Genomic DNA, 14,127 nt, shown 5'->3' on the forward strand with positions numbered 1-14,127 from the left:
AGAATAATATAATGAATTGCATTTTCAGCCTCTAGATATGATTTGCTGCTATAAAAGTGATTAAAGTGAGATGGGTAGACTGAAAATTTTATTAGATAAAAAACATAATCTTCCTTTTGAGATAAAATTCAAAGTTGACAAAAGGCAACAGATTGCAATATATCACAATATAGGCTATCCCTATACTCAGCATCACATTTAAAATTGCAATAAAATTGTATCATTCCTTAAGTGTCCTGATAATATCATATCATCTCTGGTGATTTCCCACCTCAACAGGCCTATCATACGCACAGTATTATTGTTAAGCATGTGCCCCATGCTGCTCTCACAAGCCAGAGGGAATGAACACAGATTAAAACCCTCGAAGGTGGTGGTAAAAAAAAAAAAAAAAAGTGCACAGTGAAGTGCAATGCCATTATTATTGTGAGGTCATGCGGACATAATTTAGAAAAGAATCCTTTTTGGGTCCTTTGGGTGTTTTTTTTTATCAATTTATGGACCTGTTGATTTATCTTATCCTTTCGAGCCAAGAGGTGATCAGAACCGTGGTTGGAAATGAATGATGTTTGAGCAACCATCAGTGCGCTTACATAGACATGAAGAACACATTTATCATCAGGTTTTTGGAGCATCCCCTTTATGTGTTTGAGCATGCAAACAGCACATTCTGTTCACGCAAACCCCAATATGTTAGCTGAGAAAGAAACTGGGATGTATATGTGACTGTGAATAACCCAGTTGTGTTCATGTAAACATCATATCCTGAACACGATCATAACCAGGATTAGCCTCATAAACAGGTTATTAGTCTCCATGTAACTACACTGCATAGACTAAAACATTGAAAATAGAGGAAGTGAAACAAGTTATTTCATAACTGCTGTTTACATAATTTAAAAATTTGAGATAACAGTTCTAAAAACAGGTCCTCTGTATATAGTACTACAAGTGTTCTCTCAGTGCTCTAAGATAAGGTCCTGGGTGAAATGCATCACATGGGTTCAATCATGCAAATGGAAAGGATCATTTGAATGGACACCTGCTGTATATTAAAGCTGGCTGCTCCGACAGAACTGCAGTACAAGAACAAGCCAACAGATGGCTGTATGATGATTTTAAAATTTAGCAACGCGAAGAAGAAGTGAGCTCCGCCCCACTCCCTCGTCTCTTCCGGTTAAGGCCATATCAGCACGTTTTATTTATTCCGAATATATATTTTTATCTGTCGGCGGTGATGTGGCCTTTTTTATGACCGAGACATCATAACACCTTGTTTATCTAACGGTTTTCACTTTGCAAAGACGCTCAGTGAACAAAGTGAGCAGCAAACAGTCATGGAGGAGGAGATAGAAACACCAGAGGAGCAGCTGGCTAAGCAGCATCGCAAGGAAAAGAAAGATCTGCAAGGTAGCTGAACCTCAGCTGTTTGTAGTTTAAATGTTATGTGTTGCTGTCAGCTAGTTTGAATTCAGCACAGACTAGCCACTAACAAGCCCAGTAACGTTGGTGCCACTTCACAAGAGCCAACTCTGAGCAAACTTGTCATTGTCATCTGAACTATGATCATTAATGTCGAAGTATGTTTTTTTTTTATCAACTATCGAAGACAAAATACAGGTGGTGGCATCACAGATATGGGCTTGTCTTGAAGAGAAATAGGTTTGACAGTTTAATCACTCTGTATGACTGTACTTTGTTTACCAGAGTAGGGGGGTGGCTTGGGTGTGACTTTTTTTTGTTCGTTTCCCTTCATAAATAACCACATCTCACAGTTTCTGGCTGTGACAAATTGTGTGATTTTGAATTTTTTAAATTTTATTTTATTTTTTAATAAAGTGTGACTTTTAAATCCACTTACAGGTTTTGGGATTCTGAGAATACTTAAAATTATTGCAAAATATGCCAATTTAAAGATGAATGTTCCTCCCTGCAGCCAAATCAGAAGCAGACCTTCCTCAACAGTGCATTAAAAACATAAGCACCTTCCACTCCCCTCTCATGAATAACAAATAGTCCCTTATGCCATGCTACTATTTTAGCCTCAGGTAGGTAGGGATGCATGACAATAATGGCATATCATTGTTATCAGCAGATATTGGCTTTAAAATGATCAGAATCAGCCAACATGCTGATATCTGCTGATTTTACAAACTGATATATACTTTTATTAAATTTTCAAAATGAACAGCTACAAAACATCTACCCTAAGTTGAGATATTTTTCTTATTTTGCAAGATGAATGAATATTACATAAACTGAAAAGCATTGTATTTTATGTCTCCATCTGCTGGTAGGCCATCGTGAAAAGATTATGCATAATATGATGTTAATTTCACTACAGAAGAGACTTGATGATTCTAAAATTAGGTCGGGAAAAAAGTACATATACCAATATTGGTTATCAGCCAAATTAGTTGTTATATATCAGCATATTGGATATCGGCAAAAAATCCAATATTGAGCATCCCCAATCATTTCTAAAGAAAGGAGGTGCAACAGTACTGCCAAGTATAATTTATAGTTCATGGAAATTTGTTTATTTTGATTTCTTCTAACCAATAAACTAACATTGAGGTACATTTATGTCATCTGTTAGTATATTCTTCTTCATGTCGATTCCATGTAAGAGCTGCTGTCTGTATTTAATGTCTGTTGACTATAGAAATATCGTGTTTTTCTTTTCTTATTTTATTTATTTTTTTTAAAGACAGTGTGCCCTTGTGCTTAATTTTCAGCTAAAATCCAGGGCATGAAAAATGCAATCCCCAAAAATGACAAGAAAAGGAGGAAACAGCTGACAGAGGAGATTGCCAAAATAGAGGCTGAACTCAACCAGAAACATGAGCAGGAACTGAGAAACCTTAAACCTACAACCAACACAAAGGTAAATACTAAGATTTTATATCATGAAACATGGCTGCTTTAAAAAGATGTTCCCCTGTAAAAGCAATCCCTGTAAATTAATTTCACAACAAATATTGTTATTAACACACATATTGTCATAAAGAAGACATATGGATGCATTGAAAATGCACATTTGTATCATTTTTATGCTTATGTGAAGTCTTTTTATTTGATAAATGTCAATGTGCAAAATAACCAAAGCTCTCCTTGCTCAAATCTTTCAAGGTTGAAGAGGTGTTGAACGGAGTGGAGACCATGAAACTGGAGGGTGGAGAGGAGGAAGGAGAGGTCAAACAGCCACGTGTAACCAAGGCCCAAAAGAGAAGAGTGAGATACATGTTCTATTTTTTATTGCGCACAGACAGCAATGTAACTCTCATTTACTGAGACAGTCAGTGTACAATGAGAGAAACACAGTCACATTAATTACCTCTCATACTTATTTGAAATAATTCTCATTCACAAAACCAACGATTTTCAGATTTTCTTTTTTTTCCCTCTCAATACTGGTTACGATACCTTGTGTAATGGCCACTACCAAGTATTGATACAGTATCATTGCATTAAAGGAAAAAAATAACATTTGTGAACCACTAACCCTGTTTGGATGTGAAGTGATTGCTATCGTTTTGTATGGTACAGCTTGGATTAAACCCTTTGCAAAAAATGAAAAACAGGAGTGCAACATCTACTTAATATATAAATATATATAGGAATTGATGCCAGTTTATTTACATTTAAAAATAAAAACTAGTGCCACCTGGAAATTAAAGCCTTTTTTACTGTTGGGACTTTACACAGCACAATATTGCCAAATTGCTGACATATTGCTAACAGCTAATGCTACACCATTTGTACTATTATCTGCAAATAAAGTCTTCTTTGCCTCTCTAGAAGACTTCTTCTTTGCAACTTACAGTGTAGGCTACTGTTTTAGACACACTTCCCATGGATCCTTAAAAAGTATTAAAAGCATCCATTTATCTTAAAATAAGGCCCCATTTGGCACTAAAATGTCATAAATCAATTTGTCAAGTCTTAAAATGCTCAGACATGGAAAGTAGGACTTCATGAAACCTTTTTTCTGACTTTGTATCATAAAATCTCACAATAATTGATTACATTGTTGTTATTATTATTATCATAATTATTAGTGGTAGTAATTGTAGTATCATCATTACTATTATAAATATGCTTTTAAAAAATTACAAAAGGTCTAGAATTCCTCCTCCCAAAAACATCATGTTTTATGTTACAAAAAATATTTTCTCTAACTTTAAGTAAATGATGTTGGTTAAATTTAAATCTTTAAATTTAATTCTGGTCGTACTAAAATAGGTCTTCATTCCGAGTGGCATTAAAAAGTCTTTTAAAGTCTTGAAATCTTAATTCCGTTAAGCTGTAGGAACCCTTCTTTGAGCGGCGAAAAAGATTTCTGGGAAAACTTTGGCTTTTAATTGGGAGTGAAACTGCTTTGAAGCTTATTAATAAATTATGTGGTTCTGGATCGGTGCATAGACTCGTATATCTGTCGATACCCAAACCAGCTTCTTAGACAGTACCTGAGGAATTTCAAAAACACACAACAAAACATTCTGAATACTAAACAAAGTTTAGTCTATATAACAGCTTATTCCTTAACATTTAATTCATAACTGAAAGTTTGATCAACCATCTGTTTGCTTTTCATTCTGCTTCAGTGATGATGTCAGGTTAAAGCCATTTTTTAAAAATCATTCTTTCCAGGACAAGAAGGCTGCGCAGGAGAAGGAGAGGGAGAGCAGGATAGCCGAGGCCGAGGTGCAAAACCTGCAGGGGGTGCGGCACCAGGAGGGTCTGAAGCTGGCTCAGAAACTGGCCCAGCAACAGCTCCAGATCAAGGAGATCTCCTCTGACGGCCACTGCATGTATCGCGCCATTGAAGATCAGCTGGCACAGCGATCAAAGGTACATATTGTTAAAGGAGTATTACAGCTGTAATTTGAATACCTAATCAGAAAGGTGATAAGCAAATGTAACTCCTTTCCACTGCACTTTCTACAGTCGCTGCTACTGAAAATGACACAGTGCTGCTCTGACAAACTTTCAACAAAGTCCATGCATGTGTGTTGACCAAAGTTCATTTTATTTTATTTTATTCTAGCCCGGGATAATCATGAGTGTGAAAGAACTGCGATCCCGCACTGCTGAACACATGAGAAGCCACGCTGATGACTTCTTGCCTTTCCTCACTAACCCCAACTCTGGCGACATGTACACGACAGGTAACATCTTTGTTCAGTAACAGATGACATGTTACATTTTAAGAAAGTTACTATGTGCATGCACAGTATTCATGCAAGTGTTTGTGGATTGGTCCCCAGATGAGTTTGAGAAATACTGCAGTGACGTGGAGCACACAGCAGCTTGGGGTGGACAGCTGGAAGTGAGTTGTTGCAGTTTAGTCACAGATGCGCTGTGCTTTAGCTCTTCATACTTGGCAATAACTGTTTTCTTTTTCATGTTTTTTTTTTTTTTACCCTCAATAGTTGCGAGCTTTGACCCAAGTTCTTCACCTCAGAGTGGAAGTGATCCAGGCCGACTCCCCAACTATAAAAATCGGGGAGGAATTTGATAGTGAACCCATCACGCTTGTGTACGTATGTTGTCATTTATGTCAGGCATTTAGCTCGTATTAGCATAATTCTTAAAATATACACAGTTAACATTTTGAAACCTGTGCAAATTGGCTTGATGTCTTTAAAAAACATGTAAAGAAAAGCAATGAGCAACTTCATGAGAATTTACCCAAATATATTAGCAAGATAATAATAAAATGTTACAGAAACAGAAAAAGTGAAAATTAGCTCAAAAAAGAAAAAGAAAACTAAAAAACAAAACCGGAAATGACCTGAAAAAAGTACTAAAAATGTAATAATCGCAATAAATATTCTGTTTAGATGTCTTTTTCTGTAACTTAATATTAATGAATAGATATAATAATTATACCTTATCTGGACATTTTCCCTTTCATATAATTCTCTTTTTAAAAAAAAAAAAGAAAAAAAAAGAAGCTAATTTTCAGAAAATCAAACCAATGTAAGGTTTAAATGCTTGTGAAATGTGTCTGAACACAGTACAAACAAACCTGATGTCGATCAAGGTTTTGAAGAGTTAAATTAGTATAGAAATGTATGGTAGTATATAAAGCTAAAAACATTACATGTACAGTACTTGTTCGGGAATATCACATAATGGTTTGGGCCCTCATGTAACCGTCGGGTCTAAAGCAGCTGTAGACAAAGTCGTTTAACTCTAATCTATGCATTACTTTTATTAAATGGCAAATTCTGATCAAGCCTTGTAGTATTTGAAAATTTTACATCAGACCTGTTGTCTCACAGAATTTATTTTCTCATTGCAGCTACATGCGTCATGCCTACGGACTAGGAGAGCATTACAACTCTGTGGAGCGGCTAAAGGACCCAGCCAACGCCGAAGAAAGCTGAGAGACAGCTCAGTCTTAGTGTGACATAAAACCAATGTGTTTAACTCAGAGAGTGGTCAAACCACTCACACCAAGGGCCCCTAAATACAAACAGTCTCATTGAAGAGACTGAAGTTAATGGAGAATAATGCTGTTTTCAGAACGGGTCAAACACAGAGTAGTACTTCTGTGTTTTAAGTCAAAAGATATCGGTGGGGAGAGTGAAATCTAGTTCCGAAAACAGTATCATTGTGCTAATGAAAAGTAGCATAGAGGGGAAATGAACGTGTTAATGATTTTACACTAAACACCCTTGCTCTATTCCAACAACCCCCCGGGGTTTACTTCAGCCCATTTTGGAAAGTAATGATCTCACATATACTTAATCCAAAATGGGCAGGAGAGGATGTCAGAGCTGTCCATCATTCATGTCACTCCAAATGTCATCAGTCACTAAAGGGTTGTTGAAGTTTTGCAGTGTTCTTTGAATGAATTGAATTGTGACACTTGTAAATCATATCAATGTTACATAAACGCATACAATACTAACAAGGTATGCCCCTGCATTATTTTTCATATTTCTCATGACGAAGAGTGTGTTCATTGATTTTAAATCAAATGAGAAGCTTTTTTTTTCATACACAGGGGGAAATTGGTTGACTATGTAAAATATATACTATATATAATATAAAACAATGCCCAGAGAGAAAATAGAAAAATGATCAGTAAGTACAAATATGTGCACCATACTACAAAAAAATAGTCACAGTTTAAATAAAAAATATAAATGTTGAGAAAAAGATACTATAATTGTGTGAAATGTCAGAATAAGAACTATTACTCAAAATGTACAAACCCCCTTCTGTTCAAACTGTACAACCATGACTGCACTCCCAGACACCAGAGGAACTCTATAGTGAAGTATGCGGACGACACCACCATCATCGGCCATATTACAAACAACGATGAGAGTTCATACCGGGAGGAAATCAACAATCTTGCAGAGTGGTGTTCAGAGAACAACCTACTGCTCAACGATTGTGTTGATTTTGTGTTGAATGTTGATTTTAGAAAGAAGGAAGCAAAGACACACACCGCAGCAGGTGAACAGCTATAGGTTCCCTGGAGTTACCATCACTGAGAACCTTCTTGGTCATCACACATCACCATCCAGGTTAAAAAAACACAAAAAGGCTCTACTTCCTACGGAAACTTAGAAGGGCTAAATTCCAGAGCAAGATCCTGCTTAACTTCTACAGAGGAGCAATATTGTGCATACTGACTGGCATGGTTCATGCACAGCCCAGGACAGGAAGGCTCTACAGCGAGTGATTAAAACTGCCCAGAACATCACTGGTTCCCATCTACAGAGCACCAGTGACCTTGGTGAAGTGAGGTGTCTGCACAGAGCCCAAAGGATACTGAAAGACAGCAGACACTCCAGCCACAGTCTGTTCAACCTGCTGCCATTTGGAAAAAGTATCTGCTGCCGAACCACCAGACTACAGAGCAGCTTTTTTCCCCAGGCTGTGAGACTCCTCAACTCCTCCTTCGACGCCAAAAAGATGTAGCAGGATTTAGGGTCAACTTTAATTTCATTTCTTCTTAAATCACATTTAAGAAAAATTACAAATAATTCTACCTTGTACCTTGTAAATACAGTATTAGTGTCAGAACATTGCACAGTTGAATTATGGCACTGATTACTGAACAGTATTGCGCAGTTAAAAATATTTAATATTTTTGTAACTTCAGGTTCATCATGAGTCGTGCACATCCACTAAAACTCTGCAGGAATTTACCAACAATTATCTAAAAGAAATAAATAAATGAAAACATACCTGCACACAACTGTCTCTATCTGCCCTATTTCTTGTATTCTACCTGGACATGATATCCTGTATCCTATCCACACATAGTCTCCGTCACCTTAATTCATGTTGACAGTTTCATACAGTAAATTATTTTAAGCTTGAATGACTGTCTATAGTAATGTGTACACATACACTTGAGGCCTACAGGACATATCTATGATGAAATATTCATTACTTTTTTATGTCCTCAAATAACATTGGAAAAATGCTAGTGGTGGAAAGTAACTAAATACATTTACTTGAGTATATTACTTTATACTCCAGCTTTACTACGTTTCAAAGGGAAATATTGTACCTCATACTTTATTTCAGTTGTCTGACAGCTAGTTAGCTACTAGTTACTGTTTAGATTAAGATTTCACAAATCCGTAAATTTAATTTACTCTGATGGATAGACCGCTGATGCATCATACTGTAGGAATTAATTGTGTGCAGGCACAGTAAGTCCACTGGCCATACTGAAAAGAAAAAACAAAAAAAAGTCATCATTGCTACTTCTGCTTCACTTTTGCTGGTAAAACATGAATGAATAAATAAATAAATCAATAATAAATAAAAACACAGACCTGCTGGACATGCTGGACCTATACATGCCTACATACATAAACCTGCAGTACCTATAGTGCCATTTCTTACAAAAAACAAGTTGCGTACTGGAATGGCTACTATTACGAGTGTTATTATTTATTTAGGTTACTTTTTGGTGTTTTCAATATGTCTGTGTTTATTGATATATTATTATTGTTACTTTACTAGTTTACATGTATTTATTATCATTATTAGTATTAGTATGGGAACACCCTGCTATTCTCAGCTGTCACCACTAGAAGCCGCTGGTGCCTCAAAGCAAATCCTCTACGAGTCAAAAAGCGTCTTGTCGCCATGGAAACTTATAAGTGAGCGCTTGGCGTTGAGTTAAAAAAAATGACTGAGTCAACGATAAGAGCTTTATATAGCAGAGCAGCCTCTTTAAATCTGAGCTCGAGGAAAATCAAGGCTGTTCCCAGGTGTGTTTCCAGACTAACAAACCTCTCTGTTCTCCTGCTCAACAACAACTCCATCAGCGCCCTGCCTGCCGAGCTGCTCTCCCTGCAACACGTGAGTGAGTCTGCTCCGTTTGTTTGCTCCAAGCTCATCTGTTTGCTGGAAATTTTCCAAGGCAACTCTTTAAATGTTTTACACACCACGCAGATTTGTGATTAAATACTTTCTCTTTTGCGATGCCTGCAAGCTGGCTGAGCTGAATTTGGGAAATAATGCCTTGAAGGAGGTCCCCGCTGTTCTGGGCCATCTGGAGTCCTTGAAGAAACTGTATCTGTTCAGCAACCAAATTACAGTAATGCCACCTGATGTGATAGGTAGGTTCTCACTGTTCTGCGTGATTAGCACCTTGGAAGATTTGTTAAAAAAGAAAACAAAGCTAAAATTATTGTCTTATTTATATTTCACAGATGGCTTACAAAACCTCATTGTGCTCAATCTGAACCACAACCAGATTCAAATACTTCCACCAGAGATTAAAAGGTACATTAATGACACCATGGTATCCTGCAGACAACTACTGTTTTGATATTTGTGTGTGTTAGGTTAACCCTTTGAAACCTGAGCAAACTGTCTTGATTTCTTTTGAAAACATGGGAAGACAGTAATGACCTACGGCAGAAAAAAATACCCACAAATCATCAACAAATTAGTAAGAAGTACAAGAAATTACCTTAAAATCTTTTTTTAAGTAAAAAAACAACAAACAAAAAACAAGGAAACAAACTTAAAAAAAGTGCTCTTAAAATTCTACTTTATATGACAATTTTACATATGTAATTATGATTATTAGAAAGACTCCATAGGTGTTTCTTTTCTCCCTAGACATTTTCCCTAGCTTTAAAAAATATTTTTCTAAATCTACAAATTTCTTGCAATTGTGGAATATTTCTTGCCAAGTTGCTTAGTGCCTTTTTGCCCATGTTTTAAAAAGAAATTGCACCAATTTGCTAAGAGTTTGATGTTTGAAATGCTTGTGAAAGGTGTTTGAAAGCAGCACAAGAAAAGTAATGTTGCTCTAGGTTTCAAAGGGTTAAATTAACTATTGTTGATTGACAAAGGTCACAGGTTAAAGGGACAGTTCACCCCAAAATCAAATATACACATTTTTCTTCTTACCTGTAGTGCTTTTTTATCAGTCTAAATTGTTTTGGTGTAAGTTGCAAAATGTTGGAGATATCGACTGTAGAGATTTCTGCCTTCTCTTGAATATAATAGAACGAGATGGCACTTGGCTTGTTGTGCTCAAACCACCAAATAAAAAAAAAAAAAAAAACATCTGAAAAACTCAACAGCAGTGTCTCTTTCCAGAAATCATGTCCCGATTATTAAAGATCATCCATAGACTTTGTTATTAGGAACTGTTTTCTTAAACCAATCTGCACCCATCAATCATATCACCGTGCAGAAAGATGCGTGCATCTACTGCTGGCTCAACTGACTCCACTCAGCTCGCTTGTGTTGTCACTACACTGGAAATTTTAACTTTGATACAGTACCTTGAAAGATTTGATATATGATGCCATTTTCGATATCAATGGGAAAAGCTGACACAAAATTGACGGCATATGGATTTTCATCAAAAGATAAATATAACAAGGCTATAAACATCACAAGAAAAACTCTCTATTCTTGGCTTGTAGCAGTGACCCTCAGGATGACTGTAGTAAACATTGACAATAATTATAGTTAAATTAATTAAATTAAAAATGAATTAAAAAATATTCTTCTTGAGGTTGGGCATATGTTTAAAAGTCTCTGACATTGTCACACACCGCAAGGCAGTAAAATGCATGTAGAAAACAAAACCATGCAATCTTCTTTGCTTCCTTTTTTTTCCACACATAAAATAATGGAAAACGTAGATTAATGCTATTCTCATAGGCTATGACAAAACCCACAAGTTATCAACCGGAGTGAATGAGTCAATGGACAAAAAGACAGCACTGTGAATGAGTGAGGAGGCGGGGCACTGCAGGGGTGCATGTGTCAGCTCAGTGATGAAAAGAAAAGAGGGGTTCAGAAGGTATCAATAGTATCAATGTTTAGGAAAATTAGTACTGAAGCCACTTCAGATATTCAGCATCGATATGTATTGATAAAATCAATATTTTTGATGATGCCATAAAGCTAACTACAAGCTACTATCTTGCACAGCCATAAGCATGAGCCTCTCTTCCATGAATAGATGCACGCTTCCTTCTGCAAGGGGATAGAGTTGGCAGGAAATGTATATTTTTCGTACTTTGAGCACCACAATCTGAGTGCCATCTAACTGCATTATGGTGGAAAGAAGGCAGACATCTCTACAGCCAATTTCTCCAACCCTTGGCTACTCATATCAAAACAATCTACACTGATATTTAGCACTAGGTAAGAGGAAAATATGTATTTTTGATTTAAGGATGAACTATCCCTTTAAGATGAAAGTACTTATGTGTTAAAAAAAAAATTCCTGTCTTTTCCACTAGTTTGAGTAGGCTTCGACATCTCAGTGTGATGGACAATAAGCTGGAGGAGCTCCCTGCTGAGTTGGGCCATCTCACCAAGCTGTGTGAACTAAATTTGACAACCAATAAATTGTCCTGGCTACCTCAGCAGCTGTACCAGTGTAAAGAACTAACCAAGCTGCATGTAGCCAGAAACAACCTGACCAGCCTACCAGAGGTGGGTATTCAGCCATGTTTTATAAAACTTTTTTATATCACAATGTGTCAGCTATAACCAAACACTTAACGTCACATTTCACACAGGGAATCAAGGCACTGGAAAAACTCCAAGTTCTTGATGTGGCTGGAAACAAGCTGTCCATGTTCCCTGTTGAGGTACAGTATACAGTATTAGCTAATTCAGCATCAAAGTGCTATGCCAAAATCTACAATATATGGAATCAAAACTGTATAACTTTTTCACTCTGTGCAGTTTCACCTGCTGCCCCTGAAGGAGCTCTACTATGAAGGCAACAGGTTTGTGCGCTGTGAGCCTATGTCATCAGTGCAGGATGCGCAGGTGCTGATGCTAAAGGTAAAGTGTCACTGATGTACAGCAAACAGAGCACTTATCATCCATATTTATCATCCACTGTGTAAGATATGTCACAATACCTCTTGGTATCTGTTAGGGCATTTTCATCATTTTAAAATGTACAATACCAGTACTTCTTAAAGTGATAACCGATACCAGCAGAGTATTTTATTGGATACACAATGTGAATGAAGTGGCGCATAGTATAGCCTTATATACTTTTAAATGTCTGGTGGCATCTTGGTCACTAGTGGCATCAAATACACCGTGCCTGACTTCACCACACCACAGACAGTAAGTGTTGTAGTTGCTGCTGCTGGAGTGTGAGCTCTGTGCCATGGACAGTTGTGAGAGTCTCTCTGGCTGCATCCACACACAGTGACAGGGCTAAATGTAAGCATCACACAGCTACTGTTACTCAACAGTTACTAACAGGTTTAACGACAGACTTAAGCCATGCTGGGACCGTTTAACAGCTTGGTGTTGGATATTAGTTGCTGCTGCTCTGTCAGCTCAAGATAACTAGGCAGACGTTGACCTGACCGTTCATCAGGAGGAAAGATGCTTTGAAGCAACAAAAGTTTGTTGATCTGGTGGAGAGTTTGGACGGTACAGGATCAGACCCCTAGCATTGAGGGAGGCTGACTGGAGATATTTCAGTACTATTTTGTACTGGGTTATTTTGGTTGATAACTTAAAAGGTATTGAGTAGGGATACCCAGCCCTATGCATTGTATTGGTGTATCTGTTTCTCTTTATTATTGTTTCATCTTTGTTTTCCAGGAACTGGTTGCCAGATTTGTCTTGCGAGAAGACAGGAACAGGTCCTCTCTGGTCCACAAGATGCTTCCCCACTACCCATTACTGACTGCCCTGTTGGCCAACAGCAGCTGTTGTGCACTTTGCCTGGACCCCTTCCTCACCACCTGGCTGGAGTGTGTGCGTTTTATCAGTTTGAAGAAGGTTGGCTGAACTATCATGCCCTACTACCATTTCATTATGACAATGCGTAAAAAGATTGTCTAAAAGAGTAGGACTCTCTGGCACTGGGTAAATACAGGTTATGGGATAACTATGCAGCAGCACATGTAAATAAATGTGTTTTGTCATGTTTTATGTGTGTTTCAGGACATGAAAATGAGGAGTTCGAAGACTATTCCAGTGCGCACCCTTCTTTGTTCATACAGGTGCTTTAATACAGATGGACACTCCTACTATGGTGTTGCTACCAGATAAATATACAGTTTCATTAAAATATGCTATTCATGATCACTATCCCATCTATTCATTTATTTTTTTTTACAAAAAAAATGTTAAGATGGATCTGCAATTTCACAAATTTTGCAATATACGTCACCAAGCAAATACATTTGTGGCAGTAGTGGTTGTACATGTTTAAGTATTAATATGAAGCTATGATTTGTGGTATATAAAGTTTTAGCCCTTCAAACATTTCACAGAAGCCAATACACTCTGTGGTCACTAGGTGGCATCCTATGAACACTGAAAATTGTTTATCTGGTTGGACTTGCTTTCATGCTTAACACAGGCTCAGTTGAGGATGCTGTGTGCTGACCATAGCCTTTATACAATTCACAGTAATAGAATAACATTGCAACATCTGGATACTAGATCTGTAAAAGGGTCTTTGTTCACTGATATGTACTTGTGCACTACTTAGACAAAACGCTTTTAGGAATAAGAAATACTTAGCCCTATACTGTATATAGTCATTTAAAGAAACCATAATATAATAGTAAAGATATGTATGACAAACTACTTGCACTGTACTACAATATATAATCTACAAATATA

The 14,127-nt window shown here is 37.1% G+C and overlaps 2 protein-coding genes across 2 annotated transcripts; both read left to right on the forward strand.

Moving 5' to 3' along the window:
* The first annotated feature begins 1,175 nt into the window (after positions 1-1,175).
* Positions 1,176-6,922, forward strand: otud6b (OTU deubiquitinase 6B). Its single transcript, XM_042506660.1, has 8 exons — positions 1,176-1,410; positions 2,739-2,887; positions 3,133-3,234; positions 4,654-4,854; positions 5,051-5,171; positions 5,271-5,332; positions 5,436-5,542; positions 6,311-6,922. Exons 1-8 carry the CDS (start codon positions 1,338-1,340, stop codon positions 6,393-6,395), a joined length of 900 nt encoding a protein of 299 aa, XP_042362594.1. The 5' UTR covers positions 1,176-1,337; the 3' UTR covers positions 6,396-6,922.
* A 2,249-nt stretch (positions 6,923-9,171) lies between these two features.
* lrrc69 (leucine rich repeat containing 69) lies at positions 9,172-13,548 on the forward strand. Its single transcript, XM_042506020.1, has 8 exons — positions 9,172-9,345; positions 9,479-9,605; positions 9,699-9,771; positions 11,760-11,955; positions 12,042-12,113; positions 12,211-12,312; positions 13,096-13,275; positions 13,441-13,548. Exons 1-8 carry the CDS (start codon positions 9,172-9,174, stop codon positions 13,546-13,548), a joined length of 1,032 nt encoding a protein of 343 aa, XP_042361954.1.
* The last annotated feature ends 579 nt before the right edge of the window (positions 13,549-14,127 follow it).

Source organism: Plectropomus leopardus, chromosome 18, assembly GCF_008729295.1.
Source record: "Plectropomus leopardus isolate mb chromosome 18, YSFRI_Pleo_2.0, whole genome shotgun sequence".
NCBI classification, from domain to species: Eukaryota; Metazoa; Chordata; class Actinopteri; order Perciformes; family Serranidae; genus Plectropomus; species Plectropomus leopardus.

Excerpts from the sequence above, each read along its gene's own strand:
- otud6b (XM_042506660.1), top strand. The coding sequence starts at position 1,338 with ATGGAGGAGGAGATAGAAACACCAGAGGAGCAGCTGGCTAAGCAGCAT. Across the intron at positions 4,855-5,050 it reads AGCTGGCACAGCGATCAAAG|CCCGGGATAATCATGAGTGT; the intron begins GTACATATTGTT and ends ATTTTATTCTAG. Across the intron at positions 5,543-6,310 it reads AGTGAACCCATCACGCTTGT|CTACATGCGTCATGCCTACG; the intron begins GTACGTATGTTG and ends TTCTCATTGCAG.
- lrrc69 (XM_042506020.1), top strand. The coding sequence starts at position 9,172 with ATGACTGAGTCAACGATAAGAGCTTTATATAGCAGAGCAGCCTCTTTA. Across the intron at positions 9,346-9,478 it reads AGCTGCTCTCCCTGCAACAC|CTGGCTGAGCTGAATTTGGG; the intron begins GTGAGTGAGTCT and ends GATGCCTGCAAG. Across the intron at positions 13,276-13,440 it reads GTTTTATCAGTTTGAAGAAG|GACATGAAAATGAGGAGTTC; the intron begins GTTGGCTGAACT and ends TGTGTGTTTCAG.